The sequence below is a fragment of the Zootoca vivipara genome, chromosome Z1 (assembly GCF_965207765.1).
Source record: "Zootoca vivipara chromosome Z1, rZooViv2.hap1.1, whole genome shotgun sequence".
NCBI classification, from domain to species: Eukaryota; Metazoa; Chordata; class Lepidosauria; order Squamata; family Lacertidae; genus Zootoca; species Zootoca vivipara.
In genome coordinates this window covers 24,461,820-24,479,091 of record NC_142583.1, presented here as the reverse complement: position 1 = coordinate 24,479,091, position 17,272 = coordinate 24,461,820, and the positions used below count along the sequence as shown (strand labels likewise).

The 17,272-nt window shown below is 42.1% G+C and overlaps 1 protein-coding gene and 1 long non-coding RNA gene across 20 annotated transcripts in view; one reads left to right on the top strand and one right to left on the bottom strand.

The window, feature by feature from the left end:
• Positions 1 to 115: 115 nt before the first annotated feature.
• CCDC110 (coiled-coil domain containing 110) lies at positions 116 to 14,787 on the bottom strand. 16 transcript variants are annotated; one of them, XM_088661020.1, is made up of 8 exons: positions 14,681 to 14,784; positions 14,365 to 14,469; positions 11,320 to 11,372; positions 9,911 to 9,976; positions 8,937 to 9,047; positions 7,925 to 8,042; positions 6,095 to 7,768; positions 116 to 716 (listed from the first exon to the last, which is right to left on the bottom strand). In XM_088661020.1, the coding sequence occupies exons 1-8, from the start codon at positions 14,769 to 14,771 to the stop codon at positions 529 to 531; spliced, it is 2,406 nt and encodes an 801-aa protein (XP_088517146.1). In that variant the 5' UTR covers positions 14,772 to 14,784; the 3' UTR covers positions 116 to 528. The 16 variants fall into 16 exon arrangements, with proteins under 16 accessions (XP_088517146.1, XP_088517147.1, XP_088517148.1 ...); XM_088661021.1 differs by having other exon boundaries at positions 6,095 to 7,765; XM_088661022.1 differs by lacking the exon at positions 14,681 to 14,784 and adding an exon at positions 14,578 to 14,645.
• LOC148687305 (uncharacterized) overlaps positions 14,695 to 17,272 on the top strand; it is a 116,646-nt gene continuing 114,068 nt past the window's right edge. For 2 of the 4 annotated variants that reach the window (XR_015947874.1, XR_015947876.1), the window contains exon 1: positions 14,835 to 14,971. This is a non-coding gene — a long non-coding RNA (uncharacterized LOC148687305). The other 2 variants (XR_015947877.1, XR_015947873.1) reach the window with 2 other exon arrangements.

The window sequence follows — 17,272 nt, the reverse complement described above, 5'->3', positions numbered from 1 at the left end:
TTCCTGCAAAGTACCCTTAACTTCCACTTTAGTTTTGTTTTTCTCTACCAACCACAAATAGTGTCCAAAGAAACATTAAGATATAAACACAGCAATAATAAAACTCTTTCAAGTGTTTTAAATGCAAATATTTTTAAATGAAGACTGGTTTTTGTACAATACTCAAATTTTACATTTCACCAGCAATTGTCTTTATTTCCAGTTTGCCTCCTTTTATTTTCAGTGAACAATTATGACAGAGCTCAGATGATTATCTCCTTTCTTAGAATTGAAATAGCATAAAATATCATTCAAAACATTGTCAGGTGTTTCATTCTTTGAAGAAAAAGCTCCAGCTGATAGTATAAAAGTAACCATAAATATGTATTATGGGTGTACAGCTCAAATCTCTTTCTCATCTACAACCTCAAGTTAGTTTCTTTCATAGTACTTGGATTTCTGATTGCTCTGCTCTTTGTTATGCTTCTCAGGCACAGCAATTGGAAGTCAGAGTAGTGCTTAACTTCTGTGGGCAGAACCCTTAAAGCACTAAGTAGCAGAGCAAATAGTGCTATATTTCTTCCGCACAGCAGTTGGGAAACCTGACTCTTTTATGATGGATGTGGTGCAGCTGACTGAAAAAGCACTGTAGAGCTTCTTGGTGGTGTTGTGCTTCTTTTCTGTATAGAGTTCCTCCTCTTCCAGTTTCTTTCGGATTTCAGAAATCTTTCCACACTCTACCAAATTGGAAATGTTAGGAAAGAAGATAAGATAGCTTTAAGATCTAATTAACTAACCAATTTAATTATTTGCAGTGGAGTTCCCACAGCTGATATGATGTAAAACAAGCTTTCCTTCCCTGTTTGATAAGTATATATCTCTCCCTTAGATGTTTAGGAACAAATAATATAGTATGCAGACATGAGAGGGACAGGGTAGTTTAACTTTCTCTTCTTCCTAGGTCCTTGCTTCATAGGTAAGTGGGGTGCTCAATGTACTCAAAGGGGTTAGTGGGGTGCTCAATGTACTCAAAAGTTAGCCTTACAAGAGCTCAATGATTCTGCCAAAGAGGAGGACAAAGGGTGTATTCCGTTGACAGACAACATCCCTGCCTTTGCAAGACCTTTTAAACCTTGACCTTAGTGTGTAGGTCTGTAGTTCTGTTGAGATGTCTAGGAAAGGGTTATTTCAGCAACAGCTATCATCTTCCAGTAAAGGACAACATGGTAAGTGCCACACACAAGCAAGTTTATATACTTAATCTGTTTCACATTTAAATGTGGAACAATCATCCTGATTATTGCAGTACTTGTAACCACAACTGAAAGCTTTCTTCTTGTCTGATTTTTATCACGTGGATTTTTCTCTGTATTCATAAATACAGAGCAAATAAATTGCCTAAGCCTGTTAATCGGTCCTAAGCAGAGGCTTGCTCCATTTAAGTTACTAAAGGATGGAGCAGAGCTGTTTGGCTTCAATTTACTTGGCATGAAAGTCCCTACCTTTGAACCCTACAGTGACATTTTTGCCACCTTCTATAACCCCTAAAAGTTTGGAAGACTTGAAATGTTCTGTGAAGGGGCTAGAGGATGCTGCCACTGTCACACTTCACTTTTATGCCATGGCAGTAGGCAGGGGGAACCACCTGTGCTACATAGGGACTTACTTGTGCTCTTGCATTGGAGTTGGGAAGGTGATGCCCAATCCTATGTGCACAGAGCACAGGAAATTGCATTAGGTATAATTATAATTGGAGGGAAGCTTGTTTTAGATGTGTTCGGACAACATCAAGATATTAATTCAATTTTCAAAAAGCAAATGATTGAAATTAGAATTCACATTGTAAACAAAAAGGCCCTAAAATATTCATGCTCTTATACTTTTATGACAGGCATAAATCCCCCTCCCCAAGATTTGCAAATATAGACATGCATTGATTGCTTACCTGCAATATAATGCAATTGCCAGAATACAGATATATACACCATTGCATAAAATGAAATTGCTGCATTGTGTCAGAAGAGGTGTAATGGGTTCACATATTAATTCTTATGGGCAGACACCAAAGGGTTTGAATTTTTTACAAGCTATCACTCTTTCAACTGAAGTAACATTAATATGCAGTCACTCATAAACTTTTACGGCCTTTTTGTGTGTATGTAAATAATGCAGAGGCTGCTTCAGCAGTCTGTCTGAAATAGGATCTCTGTGCATTTTGCAGTGGGTATGTTTATGACCCCCTGGCATGGACACTATTTGCACAGACGTGGCATTATTCATTACAAAATGTGTGGTAAAATAGTTTATATGGACTCCACATAGCACCAGGTCTATTGAAGAGACTGATGCCACTGACAGTAACTGCATATATTTGGTTGATGTGGCATTCTATGAAAAAAATAGCATATCAAATGCTTGGTGTAACTACTGTATGTAGAAAGTCCTAGACACCAGTGGTTTGGATTTGCTTCAGCTTCAGTACCAATTATACTATACATGCATATAAAGGTGTGGCCAACAAATCACAAAAGAAACACAAGGAACAGGCCAAAGATTTACAAATTTTCAAAATCTGACCACTGTTGTCAAAGGAACATGCAGGGTTGTAAACTATGCTTCATAGACTATAGAAATATAGGTAGCAGAAAAACATAGACCCTAGATATTGCTAACAATATAACCACCCTGTATTGCAACGGGTTGCAGTAGATTACCCTTGGAGTCCCTTCAATGAGTCTGTGATTATTAATCTACAGAATCATCTCAAGGTGTTGTACAATAAAAATACCGGTAGCAAAAACGAATAAAAACTATCAAGAAGCAGATACATTTTAAACAAAGCTAAAACTACTAAACACACATTCACAGAAAAGATCCATTCATCCAGTTGGGGAAGCCTATAGGGGGAAAAAATGTCTTCAATTGTTTCCAGAAAGTGCAGGTGGAGACCTGTCATAGTGAGATGAACACTATTCCATAGAAGCGGCAGCCACACTCAAAGCCCTGCTCTGATCAGGCTTCTGAGATCTTTGGAATTTACAGAAGAAATTTGCCAACAGACCACAGTGATCTACTGGGTATATAAGGGCTAAGGCAATCTCTCAAGTAAGCTGGTGCTAAACTGTATGAGGCCTTATATGTTAGAACCAACTATTTGAACGTAGACCAGTAGCATATCGGCAGCCAGTACAAATCCTGCAAGCAAACTGTTATATGGTGCTCGTTTGCAACCTAATCTTGGCAGGCTGCAGCAGCTGCAGATTCCAGACCAACCCCAAGGGCAGCCCTGCAAAGAGCACATTGCAGTAATCAAGCCATGAGGTTACTGATGCATGCACAACTGTGTGCAAGCTATCCTGATCCAGGAATAGCCAGTTATCTTAGCAACTGAAGTTGGTAAAATGAGGTAGGTATCCGAGGTAGGTATCTTGAGCCTCATCCACCGCTATAGTTGTTAACAGTCTTGGCCCACCCGGAAGTGTTATGCTGGCCAATTTCATGAGGACACAGTAGAAGCAGCAAAATAGGCTGCCTTTGCTGCTTTCACTGCCATGCAGCAAGCATGGTTATGTGCTCTTAATGCATGTTCAGTCATCTTTGCAGTAGTATTTCCGTCACCTGCTTTCTGGCAATCATCCAGCCTGTCTCACTGCATGTAGTTCCCCAGTGTACCAGGAAGCCAAATATGCTCCACATTGTCAGAGAGGGCATTCAGGAGCAATCATATCTCTGGTCCTCTGCATCTTAGTGCCTTTAGTGAGACAAGGGCCTTCACAAGATCACCATTTCTATCCACCTGAAAGTCTCCCAGAGCATTCAGGAATCCATTGGACTCAAGTCTCTAGATTCAAGCCATTCTAACAGGTTTCCCAGTGCTAAAGGGGTAAGTTGGTACTTCTCACCAGGAAGTGGTCTGACCATGACAGTGGGATCATCTGAGAGCAAAAGAAATCAACATGGTGCCCTCCAGATGTTGTGTAGACTATAGCTCCCATCATCATTGACCGTTGACCATAATGGCTGGGGGCTGTTGGAAATCCACAACATCTGGAGGGTAACAGGTTGTCCTAGAAATTATTAATTCAGTAAGTCAATATTAGTGCAACTTCATTATGGCGGTCATATAGAAATATATAAGATTGTGTTTTACATACATTTCATCTTCTGAGCATGCAGGTATAGGCTTGTGGTGTAAAGCATTTTAAAATGTGCATATATTGTGCATAGCTGCTACCAAAATTTACAATGATTAACTGGATTGAGCTAACAGGATTTAATTTCAAAAGGAAATATTTTTATCTTCTCATATGGCCTGCTCTTTGGAAGCAAAACAAACTACTTTGATGCATGCAGGATATGAAACATATTTGACTAATGCACTCTTCCCTATACAGTTGTCTCAATGTGGTGGTTTTGTTTCCGGGTATTGTTAGAACTTGATGTTATAATTCTGTATCTTCTGCTAGTTCAACAGGCTACATTATTGCTTGTTTAGCAATCAGGTACTGTATGTATATACTATACTGGATTAGGCAACGATATGATGTGAAAAAAGAAGTTTAAAACTTCATTATCATTGGTTACCTGAAAAACATCATCCCATTTTTTTATTCAAAGATTTAAGGGGAAATGGTGGTAGTAGTACTGGTAGTAGTAGTAGTAATAAAAATTTATTTATACCCCGCCCTCCCCAGTGAGAACCGGGCTCAGGGTGGCGGACATAAATAAAATTACAATAAAAAATAAAAGAAAGGAAAACAATTGATTAAAATGTGGATTAAAATACAATTTAGATTTAAATTTTTTTTAAATGCAGCCTCATTTTAAAATGGCCCAAATCAAAACCATAAGGGAGGGGGGGGGGAACCATAGTGGTCAGACTAAGTCCAGCCCAAAGGCCAGGCAGAACAGCTCTGTCTTGCAGGCCCTGCGGAAAGATGTCAAATCCCGCAGGGCCCTGGCCTCCTGTGAGAGAGCGTTCCACCAAGTCGGGGCCAATACTGAAAAGGCCCTGGCCCTAGTTGAGACCAATCTAGCCACCTTATGGCTCGGGATCTCCAAAATATTGTTATTTGTGGACCTTAAGGTGCTCTGCGGGGCATACCAGGAGAGGTGGTCCCGTAGGTACGAGGGATGGAGGGGTGGTCCCGTAGGTACGAGTAAATGGATAGGAGAGTTTAAAAACAGGTTTCAAAGAAGAAAATTTTATTATGCTTTCTTTGAAGGACAGATTGTTGGCGTTTGTCTGGAACTGCCTGGAAAAAAAGACAGCTTTCTTTAAGAAAAACCCCCCAGTTGGAGACTGTGGTATCTACAAGCCTATATAACCATGATGTCTCAGGAATCAATCAAATCAATCAATCAAATAAGTCACTGAAGCTAATGCTAATATTTCACTGATGGTAGGGTTAGTTTAAACCAATTCCAAAAGCAATCAAAGCTAAGAATTCTTATGATCAGCTCTTTATCAACATTAAATGAATTTCTCCCAGTTTCTTAAATAAATTTCTCCCCATTTATGACTTAACTGAATAAAAAGCATCTGTCAGGGTCATATTCTACACACATTTAAGAGGAAAAGTCACTTTAAAAACTCTTCTTACCAGAACTATAAATTTATAAAAAGCTGAATTCATTGAAAATTTTTATATGTAACACAGACAAAATTGAATGTGTTTTAAAAAGCAGCTATACCTAGCAATTTCTCTCATAACTGGTTGCGGCTGAAAATATCTATAGATTGAGTGCACAAAATTTTCCCCACACAAGTCCAGTTGTGTCCAGACCTCATGCTCAGGTCTGGAATACTTCTGGGTCAAGGGCATATTGAGAAGAGGAACCACTAAATGACTATATGAGTTATATACCTAAGTGCACTTCAAGAAATGACTGCCTCGCACATGTCCAAGGGTCTTGCCTGAGAGGGAGGGGAAAGGCCTGATGAATTGCACCCTAAAATTTCAGGCATTACCAGTGATTTCTTCTTGTTTTTAATCTAAGCATTTATTCTTTTATTTTACATTAACCCTAAGGATCATACCAACTACCATTTCCCTCAGAATAATAAAGACTTAGAAGTGAGTTGAATTTTACATATCAGAAAGCAAAAACATACCTGGTGAGTTATGTATTAAAGAAATATGCTGATAGCTAGATATTTCTTCACAGATTTCACTGGAATCTGCAAATTGGTCGTTTTGCTTTTGGCTTCTGGAATTATGCCTTTGCTTAAATTGTTGATCGACCAAAGCCGTAACTTGGTCCCTGAGGCTAGCATTATTTTTTTGGAGACGGCGTGCTTCAAACTGCAACACATCTCTCTCGTTCTCCGTAGAGCGTATTTCATTTTCCATCAGCAGGAGCTGCTCGCTCAGTATTCTTGTTTTATTTCTGCAATCAGAAGCCTCCTGTTTATATGCACTCAGCTCCTTTTTAAGAACGTGGTTTTCATCTGTCATGTCTGCTACTACCATTCTCATCCTCTCACACTCTCGTTCCATGTTTGACAAGTTAGTTTTCAAAACTCCGATTTCTATTTTTGTACTTTTACGTTCCATCAGAAGTTTTTCCTCAGCATTAGTTCTGCCTGACTGGGCCTCTTCAAGCCCCTTCTGCAGGACTTCTTTCGCAGTGAGCACCTCCTGCAATGCCTTTTCAAGACTCAGTTTTTCATCTTTAAGCGACTGCGTCATCCTAATAAGAGCCTCCAGATTTGATAGCGTAGTCTTCTCATTTATCTTCAGTTGTTGCATTTCATTCTGGTTTTCTCCAACCACCTTTTCCAACAAACCCTTGTTGTCTGTTAGCTGAAGTACTTCCCCGCCTAGTTTCTTATTTTCTTCTTGAAGGGTTGAAACTTGTTTTTCCAATTTTTTTAAGGACACAATCAGATCGCTTTTTTCCTGTGTGGAAAAAGCCAAAGTTTCCTGTGTTTTCTGGTCTTTCTGTTGTAAATCATTTATCTCACACATCATACGTTGATTTTGAGAATAAAGCTGATCCTGCTTTTCTTCCAGAGCTGACTTTTGCTGTTGAAACTCCTTGCATTTCTTCAGTAGTCTTTTTACTTCTTTAAGGCATTCCTTGCAATCTTCATCAGATTTAACTAGCCTTTCTTGAAGGCTATTCTTCTCATCATGCAAATCCTTGATTTGCTTCTGATATTTTGAATTTTGCTCTGTCAGAGACTGTATAATGTCAGTAAGAGGTTTCAATTCATTTTCATCTTCATGGCTCATCACCTTATTACAGACATGTTCAGGTTCTCTGTCAGATGTATCCAACCATCTAACTTTTTTAACATATTCATCAGACACAGCATCACAGAGTTCCTGGCGTTTTCTGAACTCTTGGTTTGTGCTAAGCAGCTGCCTTTGTTGGTCTATCTTTGTTGGTCTGTATTTGGACAGGAAATTCATCTGGCGCTTTCTATCATATGCTGCTTGTGCAATATTTTCTTTAATATGCAACTCATCAGAATCCTCTAGTTCTGAAATTCCCCTAGATTTAAAATCCTCATATGACATTCCCTTTTCTATTAGATCCTGTTCTGACAGATAACCAGAATCATTGTCTTTACCACTCATAACATTAGGAGAGTTTTGAAGTTCAAAAGTAAATAGTTCATGCTTACAGGTCTTTTTGTCATCCTCTTTCGTATCCTTGAAAGAAGAACTCACACTCTCAGTCAAGGACTCCTCTTCCTCTTCCTCCTCATACTTACGGAATGCCATGCACACTTTAGGTTCATCCTGATTTTTCTTCTCCCTTTGAAGAGTCATCTCTTCTGCTTCCAGACCAATAAAAGATGGGGAGGAAAAGTTGTTGGCAGACCTCTTCAATATTTGGTCAGTATTCTGAGGCAGAATACCTTTATTTCTACATGTTGGGGCATGGTTTTCAACTGCTATATATTTTGATAGAACCTGATCTGGAATGCATTCACCTGTGACCGGCTTTCCAAATACAGTGTTGAAATTGGTTTGTAGACAATTACTGGAACCTGGTCTGTTACCAAGATGAAGTTTTTTCTTCAACAGCAGCGCTTCTTGATGCCCTCTTGGCTGAGAGAGGGAGAAAGAGGATAACAGTCAAATCAGAAGGCCTTCAGTATTTAACAACCGAGGAAACATAGCTAGGAACCACCAATGAGTTGCATAAAGTGGCTGTTTTCAAAAGGGAATATAGGTTTTGGTACAGATTTTATTCCACAGAATCACTGCCTCCGGACATCTGCACCTTTCTCTCTTTGCAACTGTCTGAACAGCATTTGAAAGTATGTTAGCTCTCCCCAATTTATGACCTCTAGTTATGCCTCCCTTTCTTCTTCTCTCCTTTCCATCTTGAGTTATTATGTGCGGGTGCTTGTTTTTAAGATGGTAGGGCTCTGGGCAGGGTTTGTTTGTTTCCATATAATCATTGTACACTATCTAGCTTTTAAGGCATTTAAAAAATCATTAATAGTAGCGGAAAGCAAAGAGTGATTCAACAAGGGATTGGATTTGCACAGTTGCAGTTTGCGACTGCTTGGGAAAGACCCTGGAGAGAAGGAGCCATAGAGAGTGGTGGGAAGGCAGGGACCTTCAATCCTTGCAACTGTTTCATTGGGCAAGACCTATTGGGAAGAGTTGCTTGGATCACTAGGTCTGTGCTGTTTGGTTTCTTTGAATAAACTGACACCATGCTTTAGTTTTATTGCTGATCTATGCCTGACTCCAGCTCCTGACCTCAGGAAACTGGGGCATTTATGTCCAAGATTATAATGTCACAAAGTCAAGGAGAATTATTTATATCCTAAGTGACAGTGCACTTGCTCTCTACTTTATGGAGCACTGTGGTGCATATTACATGGACTGCTCTCTGGATCAGAAGTGATGGTAAATTCAGCCGAGGGATTAGTTCCTTTGAACCGTAAAATGCCATTATATACTTATTGTCAGCAAAACAACCCCACATACCATAGTAGTATTGATAGGTGAGCTGGTCAAAAGTAAATTGTCTGGAATAAATTCTGGACTCTTCATTTCAGTTATATTTTTATTAAGTATATGGTTGATTTCAGACTGAACCTGAAGAAACAGGAAGTGAGATAGTTATCCTTCTCCTGCTTTCATCCTTTTTACTGTATATTGGTTTAAAGGCAGAGGTGGGAAGCCATGGCCCTCAAGACATTGTTGGACTCCAGCTTGCGTCATCTCCAAGAAGCATGGCCAATAGTGAAGGATGATGGGAATTGTAGCAGCCCACTAATATTGGGAGAACCACACCCATGTTTTAAGCCTGGTAGCAACTTATTTTTATTCTTAAAAATACTCAACTGTATGCATGTAACATACTCAGAAGTAAGTTCCACTGAGTTCAGTGGGACTTGCCACCACCACCCCACCCTGCAGCATTTGCAGCATTTAAATATTTAGTATTACTAATTATCAGATGTGTTGCTGGATAGCAAACCATGGTATCTCTGACTATACTATTTACTCTGGAACCTCTGAAATAAACATAACAATAATATATATGCATACGTATATTGTTGACAAGCATGACAAGTCCCTTGCTTCCACAATGGGAAAACCCCAAAGTTTATCAGAACTTTGATATATATATGTATAACCATATATTGTAGGAGTGGGAATCACTGGAAAAAGAAAAGGGAAGGTGATTTGACACTTGAAACAGCCTTCTTCACCACAGGCATTTATACAAAGTGTCCAATAGCCAGCCAGCAGCAATTTATCTACTACCTGTATTTGAAATTGGGGAACCAAGTGGCAGGTGATCATTGCAATGAATTTTGAGAGGATGAGGTGATCCAGAGCAGGAGAATAACAAAAAACAGTTGACATGTAAAAGCAACATGCGAATATTAGAGGCCTTTAGAAAGGTTGTGTATTGAATGAGGAATTAAACCTTGTTGAGGGCTTGGTCTTACCATGCTGACATTCTGCAAAGTTTGTTGTCGAAGGGCTTGAAATGAATCCAACTGCTGTTGTAGGATCTATATTGTAAAATTAATTAATTAGACAAATTCTGTATATTCTGCAATAGTCTGCACTTTCCCCCCCTATGCCTAGATTGTGATCTTTACTTGCTAATATCTTACCAGATATAAACTGCATACCATTGTAGCAGGAGGAAATGGTTGAAGGTATGGCAGGGCACAATGGCAGAGCCAAATCCGGGCCTGATCACTGATCTAACTCCAAGCTGGTGCAGCCATCAAGCCCAGATCAGGTCTCATCACTGCACAACAGTACTGAGACCGGCTCAGGATCCTATGGATCCCATGCCAGCTCAGCTCAGCCTCTGCCCCCAGAACACATTTTGAGTTTTTCCACTGAGTCCTGCTGGTGGGACTCCTCTTTGCTGGCTGGCTAAACCGGGCAGAGAAGGAATTTGATTGCTCTGTTAGACAGTGATCTCTCTTTAGGTCATGTACGGTTTTGAAAACAGTTGATCTAGGTATATTTGATATCTGTATTGTGCATGTTGAATTCTGTACTATGTTCACAACATTGCTGCCAAAAGAAAAGTTATTATCTTTGGATCGGGTTATCCAAATGCTTCAGGATAATGAGGCAAGCCCATGTTCTCTTTTTATCTTAAAGAAACGCAAACATTAAAAACCTACCTGTACAGGGCTGCCTTCAGATGTATTCTAAAACTAAACTATATATTTAATTCTTTGACATCTGATGGGAGGGTGTTCCACAGGGCGGGCACCACTACTGAGAAGGCCCTCTGCCTGGTTCCCTGTAACCTCGCAATGAGGGAACTGCCAGAAGGTCCTTGGAGCTGGATCTGTGTCCAGACTGAACAATGGGGGTAGCGACGCTCCTTCAGGTATACAGGGCCAAAGCCATTTAGGGCTTTAAAAGTCAGCACCAATACTTTTAACTGTGCTCAGAAATGTATTGGGAGCCAATATAGATCTTTTAGGACTGATGCTATATGGTCCAGGTGGCCACTCCCAGTCACCAGTGTGACAGCCGCATTCTGGATTAGTTGTAGTTTCTGAGTCACCTTCAAAGGTAGCCCCATGTAGAGTGCATTGCAGTAGTCCAAGCGCGAGGTAACCAGAGCATGTAAAATTATGGTGATCCAGTGTGCAGGCAGGTGGGGTCCCAGCTGGGGCACCTGATGGAACTGGTAGACAGCTGCAGGAGCACAGGCTGGACAATCTTAACAACATATTATGTAAGAACAAGGTAACAGCCTAAATAACTTTAATAAGGTTAAAATCCATAGTGAACCACCTTCTTTTCTAGCCATTATTTATGTATTTTAGCAAGGATATTATCCCTCAGCCGACCCCCCAAAATCCAAACCAGATAAACTTACTTTTAATGCTGATGGTGGCTGGACTTGCCCATCTCTTCCTGAAGCAGATGTATCTGAAAAATCAGTGCAATAAGCCCTGAAGAATATAATGTTGGAATGTCTGGAGGCTTTAAACTTTAGTACTTTGACCAAGAGTGGAGAATCTATGACCCTTCAGATGCTATTGGACTTCAACCCCATCAGCCCCACCTAGCATGGTCAGTCGTCAGCAATGGTAGGAGCTCAACAGCTTTTGAAAGACTACATAATCACTATCCCTGACCTAGACCAAGGGTGCGTTCCCTAAATCAATAATATCTTAATGCATATTTACACTTGTCCCTTCTGACATTCTGTGTTTTTATGTGCCTGTTTAGTTCTTAGTAAGCATATGCAGTATTCATGCCAAAGTGGGAACAAATATATGTTACTTTTTTGTTACCTCTATAAAAGTCATAATTTCTAAGGCTTGGAAATTTACATATTAAAGGTCCCAAGCCTGTTTGGAACACTATATCCAGCAGTAAATTTGCCATCATATAATCTGGTTGATACTAGAAGATATGCCAGAATATTTTATTCCTGAGAAATAGAGAAAAATACTGTATATGAACAGACCTGCCACTGGATAGCTCAGGCAGTAGAGCATGAGACTCTTAATCTCAGGGTTGAGGGTTCCAGCCCCATGTTGGGCTAAAAGATTCCTGCTGTACAGGGGCTTGTAACTCTACAATTCTATGATTCTCTCAACCGAGTCCATGTGCCTATGTGTCAAATTTTCCACAGCCATAAGGAATCATTTATCGTGCACAACTTGTTGCTTTTGGGTAATAGTATTCAACAGGGTCAAAGAAGATGTGTTCTCCTGCCAGTTTAGCCTTTGTTGCTATGGCTGATTTAAGCCCTCCTCCCTCAATTGGCTTTTGCCCATGGAGGGTGAAACCGACAGCCACTTCTGCTGGAGGGGTAGATTTGCCTCATTGTTGTAGCACATGAGTTAGACCTTGGGAAAGGCTGTAGCCCAGTGATAGAGCAATTCCTTTTCAGGCAGAAGGTCCCAGTTCCAATCTGCGCTATTTCTAGGTAGGGTGGGAAAGATCCCTGTCTGAAATCCTGGAAAGGTGCTGTCAGTCAGAGTAGGCAATACTGAGCTAAATGGACCAATTATTCAGTATAAGGTGACTTCCTTTTTGCCCCTGGTGCCCTCATCCAAATATCCACTCACACATGTGCTACAGCAGTTTTTTGAAAACACGTAAGCAGGGCCGTTTTAAGCATATCTGGCACCGTGGTGCAAACCTCCCTTCAGCGCCCCCCCTTTCCCAGAGTTTTTTTTTTAGGGAGGACAGTGCTGCCAGTGGGGCTGGAGGAGGTGGGTGGCGGCTGGAGGGCAGCTCCTCCGGCGGGGAAGAGGTGAAGCCTGGACGCGGCGCCTCCCAGTTCAGCTGGCCGCTCCATGCCGCAGTGGCCACGGCAGACGGGAGCCTCCGGGTGCGGTGCTGCTTCGGCGCGGCATGGCGGAGGTGGGCAAGGATGGTGAGCTGATGCCAGGAGGTGCCGCATCCAGCCTCTTCCCTGGCGCCTTCCAGAACTTGGCACCCTGGCGCCCCTAGCCTCTATGGGTAAGACGCCCCTGCACATAAGACGCCAGGAATGCTATAATGGAAGGAACTTTCACATCCCATTGAGTCTGGCCCATAGAGGGAGCGAGAGACCTGTGGTGCTGCTACAGAGATGGACTAGGGATACCCTATGAGGTGCAGAGAGTGGCTTAAACAGAGCATCCCCATTTAAGGATATAACAAAAATGCTTTTCCACAGTTAATGAGCCATCGGGGGAAGAACTGTATGGAAGGGAGCTGCCTTGTTTTTTGGGCCTGGAAACTGTCACCTGCCCTGCTCCTGGATCTGATCAGGCCAGGCAGGGGAAATGGTGGTTCTGAGGGGCAGGTCAGCCAGAACTGCCATAGATCAGTGAGGAAAGAGGGGAACTCTATCCGTCCCTGTTCTGTGATCATTCTAACCACCAGATGTTTGAGGAAAGAACTGTGTGGGCAGGTACTCTCCTGCCCCCCTAACCTAGACATTCACAGCAGCTCTACTTCTGGATTTGATCTGGTGTGAGTGGGGAGTGCTTCAGAGGAGAGATACCCTTCACCATTGAGTAGGACAGCCAGACCGTGTTATAGCAGAGGTGGTTTTAGAGTAACACAAGTGGTTTGGCCACACTGTGCTGCACCACAACAACGCTGTAGAATGGAGTGCAAAACGTGGGTGCGCACACGCTGAATTTTAGGGTTGCACAGGGAACCACTGGTTATAGGAATGGTGATGTGAAGAACCTGTGCTTAACCTTGTTTTCCCCTCTTTCCTCCATTCATTTCTCCCCATGGGTCATATCTTTGTGAGCCATCTTAGTACTTATTTTGGTAAGCCCCCTCCAACAGCCCTTTAAACCAGTGCTTCCCAAACTTGGATCTCCAGCTGTTTTTTGCACTACAACTCCCATCATCCTTATAGCAGGGCCCTTGGCCAGGGATGATAGGAATTGTAGTCCCCAAACTGCTGGAGACCCACATTTGGGAGAAACTGTTTTAAACTAAAGTGTAGGGGTACAAATCCCATAAATAAATAAGTGACATTGCCCTGCTGACCACAGGAAAAAGAAAATTGCCTTAGTGGCACTCAGTGGAACCTTAGTTCTGGAGGTTGGGAACAGCTGTGGAAGTGAAGTACTTTACCGCTGAAGTTACTACTGCTAGAGTAAGCAGTTTGAGGAGAGGTGCAAGGGCGCATCCCGGTGCTGAAGTCTGCTACATACTGATGTTTTTTTTTTTTTTAAAAAAAACTTATTTTCACATTATGATGGAGGAAGGGTGCAGGGAAACATCTCACAGAGGGTGGGTACAATAACCCACCACGGCGCTGTGCTGTTGCAGGAGATTACATCATTGCCCATCGCAGCATCCCTACACCAACCAGGGAGGACAGGGCAGCGTTTTCAATAATAACAATAAAAGTGTCATCATAGGCCTGTTGACGTCCAGGTGAGAGGAGTCAGCTCACCTGCGGCTGCGGCGTCATGGCGCCCCAAGGGAGAGCCTTTCTCTTCCTCCTGCAGCCTCCCGAAACTGGGGGCGCTCGTCCTGCCGCGCCCGCACTCCTGAGTTCCTGCAACGCAGCCTTGTGTTAATACTGTTAATACAGATGTCTCCTGCCGGAAGCTTTCCCCGCCCGCCCTGCTAACTTTTAACCCCGCCCCGCTCCCGCCTGACTCACTATAGCCAACACCGGCTCTCATCATTCCTCCTCGCGTCCGCCCGCACGATCCTCGTCCCATTCAAACTGAGGCTCTCAGGCTTTCAAACCGCCACTCGGCTACCTGGGGTTGCTAAGGAACGTGTTTCCATAGAGACCGGAGCGCGCGCGCGAGGGAAGGTTCCTTGTGCAGCGTTCTCTACGTCGCGCGTCATTTCGCTACGCCCCCTGGAGGCCGCGCGCTCCCCCTGCAGGTTTTTGAGGTAAATTCTGAGGTAAAGGTTGGTAGGTTCGAAAAGTTGGAATAACCGTTATTTTAGATGTTCCCTTAAACGGATTTTGTTGCCTGGGAAGTTGTAGAGCAAAGACCCGAGCACCCAGGGGTGAGGGACATACAGTGTTATGAGTTTCTACGGTAGGTTAATTGTGTCAGATTCATTTGTCCGATAAAGTGGTTCTTGTTTTTGCTTTATTTTGCTTTTTAAGAGCCAAGCCTTCTCAAGGCTGGTGGTACTGTGCAAAATAAGAAACCTCAGATTGAAACATTAATGCAATAAGAATAAAAGAATCCGTAGAATAGAATCAGATTGAAATTCAGCCAGCCATTAAACCAGTAGTAGTAGTAGTAGTAGTAGTGTCTTTTTTCAGCCAGAACTTGCCAGAACTCAGATCTTGCCATTATAAGAGAACAAGGGAGAAGTTCATGGTGAGTTCTGGCACCCTTTTTTCTAGAGAAAAAGCACTAATAATAATAATAACAATAATAAAGTTTTATCTGTTTGAAAACTTCAGAAAAAGGAAACCAAAGTTGAGGAGGAGGGGAGAGAGTTCCTAAAATTATAAAGATCTGAAAACCGGGGACACTATTTCTTGGTTGTTTTAGGTTGAGGTCTCTTAAACTACAGGAAATACTGTAATGTAGCCCCACTATTAAGGGTCTCGAAATAGTTACAGCATTTAGAACACAGTTAGCAAAACCCCTCCTACACCTGTTCCACAGCAGCTGAGAAGTCCAACCAACTGGGCTCGATCCCAACAATATTATACAACATCGTGTATGTTACTGCTATATTTAAAAGTTTACTCTGCATTGTGGTTTTGCTGGTACCTTTGTTTGTTATAATGGTTTTGACTAACATATAAAATTAGACCTGGCATGATGTCACCATTGTCGTGTGGTAGCAGCAGCAACACTTCTCCTTTCCATTCCAGTACATTCTTACAGAGAACAAAAAGATTCTGTCTCATTTATTTTAATATAGCAGGATTTGAGTCTTATATGTCAGTGATTTGTATTAATGAAATAACTGCAGGCTCAATATCTTTATTTCATTAGAGAAGGAAATTTTTCTGTGTTCACAGTGAGGCCTATCCCTCCTGTAACCCATGGGTGAAAGCAAATTTTATAACTTGCTCTGCTTACAGAAGTCCCAGGCATAGCTGTCAAGTTCTCCCTTTTTTTTAAAAGGCAAATTCCCTTATGCTGAATAGGCTTCCTCGTGAGAAAAGGGAAAACTTGACAGCTATGGTCCCAGGATGAACCCCAAGCATCTCTAGATAGGGCTGGGAAAGGCCCCTGGTTGAAGCTCTGGTGAGCTGTTGCTAGTCAGTGTAAACAATACCAAACTAGGTGGATTGATGGACTTACTATAAGACAGTTTCTTATGTATCTATGTGCACTCTCTACAGCTTAAGCCTCCAGCTGAAGAAATGGTACATTGACATGGTAGGGCATGTCTTAGGAAATTAATTAGTTGCTGTGGCAACTGCTTTTATTTTCCCCCACACAGGGAGCTGATGGACAGTTTGGCCCAGATATCAGCAACTTTTCAGCCGACCATGCAATTGGCAGGTTGACAGTTGTGCAGACTTTGGATTTAAGGCGGGGAGGCCTCTATAGATGATAATGTGTTTCTTCACTGACTTCAAAATATAGTAAGCCATTGCTGTTCCCTTTGGGGCCCTGGAACTCCACTGCAGGTTGATACAGATAACCAAGGTACCCTAGGGTAGTTTGGTCATCTGTGTGGGCTCTCTCTTTGTGAGGATTGCCACACTGACAATGTAGATTTTTTATTATTGGGAAGACCCAACACCTGTCCTTGTAAGGTAACTCACCAGAGTTGATCTCTCCCCCAACATCTACAGCTAGCCTGTATTTAACTTGCTGAATGACCCCACAGTAAGTGTCATGTGCTGACAGAAACCTCTGGCACACAACCAAACATGGTTCACATATCTTATGCTACTTGTGTCTCTGTTGGGAAAACGATACGCATCATGTCCTCTGATAGCTTTATTCTCCAGCTCTTTTTCCTTTCCCCTGAGAACTCAATTCACAAGTACTTTAAGCAATCTCTTCTCATGTATTTGCTTTCAATGTACTACCAACCACTACCCTTCCCCCCACAAAAATCATTTTGGTGTCTCCCAGAGAAGGGGCATCTTTTCAGGTGGGTGATGTGGCCTAGGGATAGTGCCAGAGGCTTGGTGGGGGCCTGGATTAGGAGGTTTCCCATCCCTGATCTAAGGCTTCTGGCCTTTAGAAAGAGTTTGAGGATTGATGTTTTTCCTTCAGGTGAAGATATGTTACACCAGAACATTGCAATAACAATGCCTGAGGGAGATAAAGTAGGCTACAGTCTTAACATTACGGTATATATACCATTTTCATACTAGCCATCACCTATAAACAGTCTTGCACTTGACTTCTCTA